This window comes from Leucopleurus acutus (assembly GCF_964270905.1).
Source record: "Leucopleurus acutus genome assembly, chromosome: 5".
Classification (NCBI taxonomy): Eukaryota; Metazoa; Chordata; class Mammalia; order Artiodactyla; family Delphinidae; genus Leucopleurus; species Leucopleurus acutus.
The window spans coordinates 120,926,060-120,929,186 of NC_139147.1; the positions used below are offsets into that span (position 1 = coordinate 120,926,060).

The window sequence follows — 3,127 nt, forward strand, 5'->3', positions numbered from 1 at the left end:
CCAGTGGGGCTTTTGCTCCTGGACCACTTCCCCTTTCTCCACCCTCCCACACCTCCCACCCTACCCCCGACATCCAAATGACTCTTCTACGTGTTCACAGATACCACGAAAATTTTGGAAACAAGATTTGGGTTACTGGATCTTGATTTAATCAACATCCCACTTCAAAATGGAAGGCAGGTAGGGGAGAGGGTAGGAAAAGGGAGAAAAGGCAGGGGAGAGAAGAGGAAGGGTGGCGGGTCAGCACTTTCAAGCCTTGCCTTTTCTGAGATGTGTGTGTATTGTGGCTGTTCCTTGAAATTCAATGACTCAAAACACTGACAGTAAGTGCCTGTGTGGTTATTTATATTATGTATCTATAACAGAATGTGTGGGCTTCCTCAGTTTGGATCTGGGCTGTTTTTGTTGAAACACACCACAATCCTTCTGTGGGTGTCACCACAGGGAGTCTGGTCTCCCGGGAACCCGTCTCAGAGCCGGGGTTTCCGGAGCAAGGTCTTGCTGAGGTCTCTGACCTCTTCAGGGCTACTGACCCGCTCGTAGCCCAGCACGGCCATGGGCTGGTAGCAAAACTCCTCCACCTGTTTGATCTGCTGGAAGGTGAGGGCGGTCCGCCAGGCATTGGCGGCCTGCGTGGCGTTGCGTGCTGACACCACGAAAGGTTTGGAGGAGGAGCCTGAGCCACTGGTCATGTTGAGGGCAAACTGCTCCATTTCAGGGCTCACCAATAGCCCTACAAAGTCATACACCCTCCGTAGGGTCTTGACGGGGTCTCCCACCAGGTCCTCGTACCGCACCACCAGGTAGTGGCCTTGCAGCCAGTCAGGGGGCTGCAGGGCCGTCTGCAGCGTCTTGGCCATGCTGTGGCAGATGACCTCCATGGCGCCAAGGGCGTGGTAGTCTGCAGGCCCACCCATGCTCTCCTTCTTGGCGCCCAGCTTATGGCCAGCGGCCTCCAGGAAGGGCATGCGGTGCGCTCGGGGGTCCCGGCTGCGCACCACCTGCAGGCTTTCACGGATGAGACCATGGCGCGAGCGGATGCGTGAACTGGCCACGGCGCGGGGATCCCGCACCAGGTGAATGACCTTGAGGTCCAGGGCCGGGTCGCGCAGAAGTGGCGCCAACACGGCCACGTCGAAGACGCGCACGCCCTTGATGACCAGAGTGCGGTACTTGCGGCACTCCTCCTCGAAGCGCGCCAGGCGCTGCGGGGGGCACTTCTTGCACACGCGATCGTCTACCAGCCCCACGACCTCCTTGCGGTAGGCGGGGCAAAGTGGCGACGAGCACACCACCTTGTTGGTGGCCGCGCCGAAAATGCCCAGCGTGGTGAGGTTGCGCCCCCCGCTGCCAGCGGGACTGTACAGCTGGAAGACAGAGAGGTCGCAGCGGTAGAGAGCGCTCAGCATGTCCCGTGCCGCCCCTTGCAGGGAAACGGCGTCCCCTGGGTACAGTTTTTGCCACACGTGCCACACTGGCTCGTAGAGGAAGAACACTTCGGGGTTCTGGTTGAAAAGCTCGCCGAAGAAGGACGAGCCCGAGCGCCACGTGGTGAACACATACACCAACTGCCTCTTGTCCCTGCCATCCCCGGTGCCCCGAGTGCCATTACCCGGAGGGGCTGCGGCCCCCGCCGCCCCCGCCCCAGCTGCCGGAGCCGCCCGGACGGGGGCGACGGGAGAGCGGTATGGGGTACGGGGGTCCAAGCGGGTGTGTGCGCGGGGCTGCACGGCCGGAGGAGGCCCCGGATGCCCCCAGCCGCCCCCAGCCGCCCCCGCCGCGGCACCGAGCGGCCCGTCGGGGCTGCACTGCTGCAACGGCTCCTTGTGCCACTTGTAGTCCAGGAGGTTGAGCATGGTGAGCACCAGCAGCAGCGCGTAGCCCGCGCACAGCACCAGCGCCTTCCTGCGGAACACCTTCATTCCGAGCGGGGACGGGGGCCAGCGGCGACCCGGGCGCCGGGGCCACGGCGGGAGCAAGGCGCGCGGCCCGGCGGCAGGCGCGGCCGCGAGCAACCGGGGGGGCGCGCCCGCGGGCAGGGCTCGCGGCGGGCTGCGGCTCATCACAGGCACAACCCGGGCTGGCAGCGCGGCGGAGGCGGCCCTGCAACCCGGGAGGAGGACGCAGCGGCCCGGATTCGGGCGCTGGGACTTGGGCCGCGACTCCGAGGCGGGCGCGGCAGCAGCGGCGGCTGGTCCCCGGCGCCCAGGGTTGGCTCTCCCATGGCAGCGGCTCTGAGAAGGACCTGCGAGGGGAAGCGGAGTAAGCTCGTGCGCCCCAATCCTCCTCCCCCTAATTAACGCCCACCCTCGGGTCTGCCTGGCTACCCCGCTAACCTGGAGCCGCAGGCGCTCCCCGGAGCGGCCCGGGAGCACGGCCCGGCGGTCAGTCCTGCTGTCACTCGTTCCCCGCCTTCTCGAGCGCTGTTTTCCGCCCGGGGTCCGCGCGCCTCCGAGGGGGCCGAGGGACTTGGCAGCCCAAGCCCTGGGCAGAGTTTGCGGGCAGCGGGCGCCCTGCGGCTGGGGAAGGGAAACTTTCACCGGGCCCGAAGCCCTGCTCTGCGCTCCGCTGAGTCCAGTGCGCCCGGCTCCATCGGCGTCTCCGCCGCCCTCTCGGGACTGTAGCTTCCTTCCTTGCTCTGGCGGGGTGAAGCTGGCCGAGGGAGGGGAGGGGGAGGGGGCTTATACGGGACCCAGCTCCCGGCAAAGCGGCTCCGCCTCTCTTGTTCTCGGCCTCCGCGCCCCGAATCTTCCCATCTCTCTGGTGGTGGTAGATGGGGCGCAGCGCGACTCTGCAGCGGCGGCGGCAGCAGCTGCTTCTTCCATCACCCGAAGGATGCCCGGGCGGGCATTGCCGGCAGCCCCCGCCGCTCCTCAGCCTCCGACTGGCCCGGAAACCCCCTACACTCACACACACAGCTCTAGGCAAAGGAGCCGGGGTCCGCAGCGCTCCCTTGCCCGCCTCCCCCGCAGCACCAGCCTCTTCGGGTCAACGAGGCACCGGGGCAGAGAAAACCCCGCCGCCGCCGCCGCAGCCGCCGCGCAAAAGCCGGCGCCGGGGAGGATGCTGCTACCCGACTCTCCCTACGCGGAGCGGCTGCAACGCGCTCCGTCCAGCCTCTGCGCGG

General features: G+C 66.5%; 2 protein-coding genes across 2 annotated transcripts; both read right to left on the bottom strand.

Moving 5' to 3' along the window:
• Positions 1-470: 470 nt before the first annotated feature.
• CHST2 (carbohydrate sulfotransferase 2) lies at positions 471-2,063 on the bottom strand (the record flags this gene model as incomplete). The annotated part of the gene is made up of 1 exon (XM_082839672.1): positions 471-2,063. The coding sequence occupies one exon, from the start codon at positions 2,061-2,063 to the stop codon at positions 471-473; it is 1,593 nt and encodes a 530-aa protein (XP_082695798.1).
• Positions 2,063-2,825, bottom strand: LOC309961799 (uncharacterized protein; the record flags this gene model as incomplete). Its single annotated transcript, XM_082839286.1, has 3 exons — positions 2,063-2,245; positions 2,337-2,652; positions 2,734-2,825. The coding sequence occupies 3 exons, from the start codon at positions 2,823-2,825 to the stop codon at positions 2,063-2,065; spliced, it is 591 nt and encodes a 196-aa protein (XP_082695412.1).
• Between the last annotated feature and the right edge of the window lie 302 nt (positions 2,826-3,127).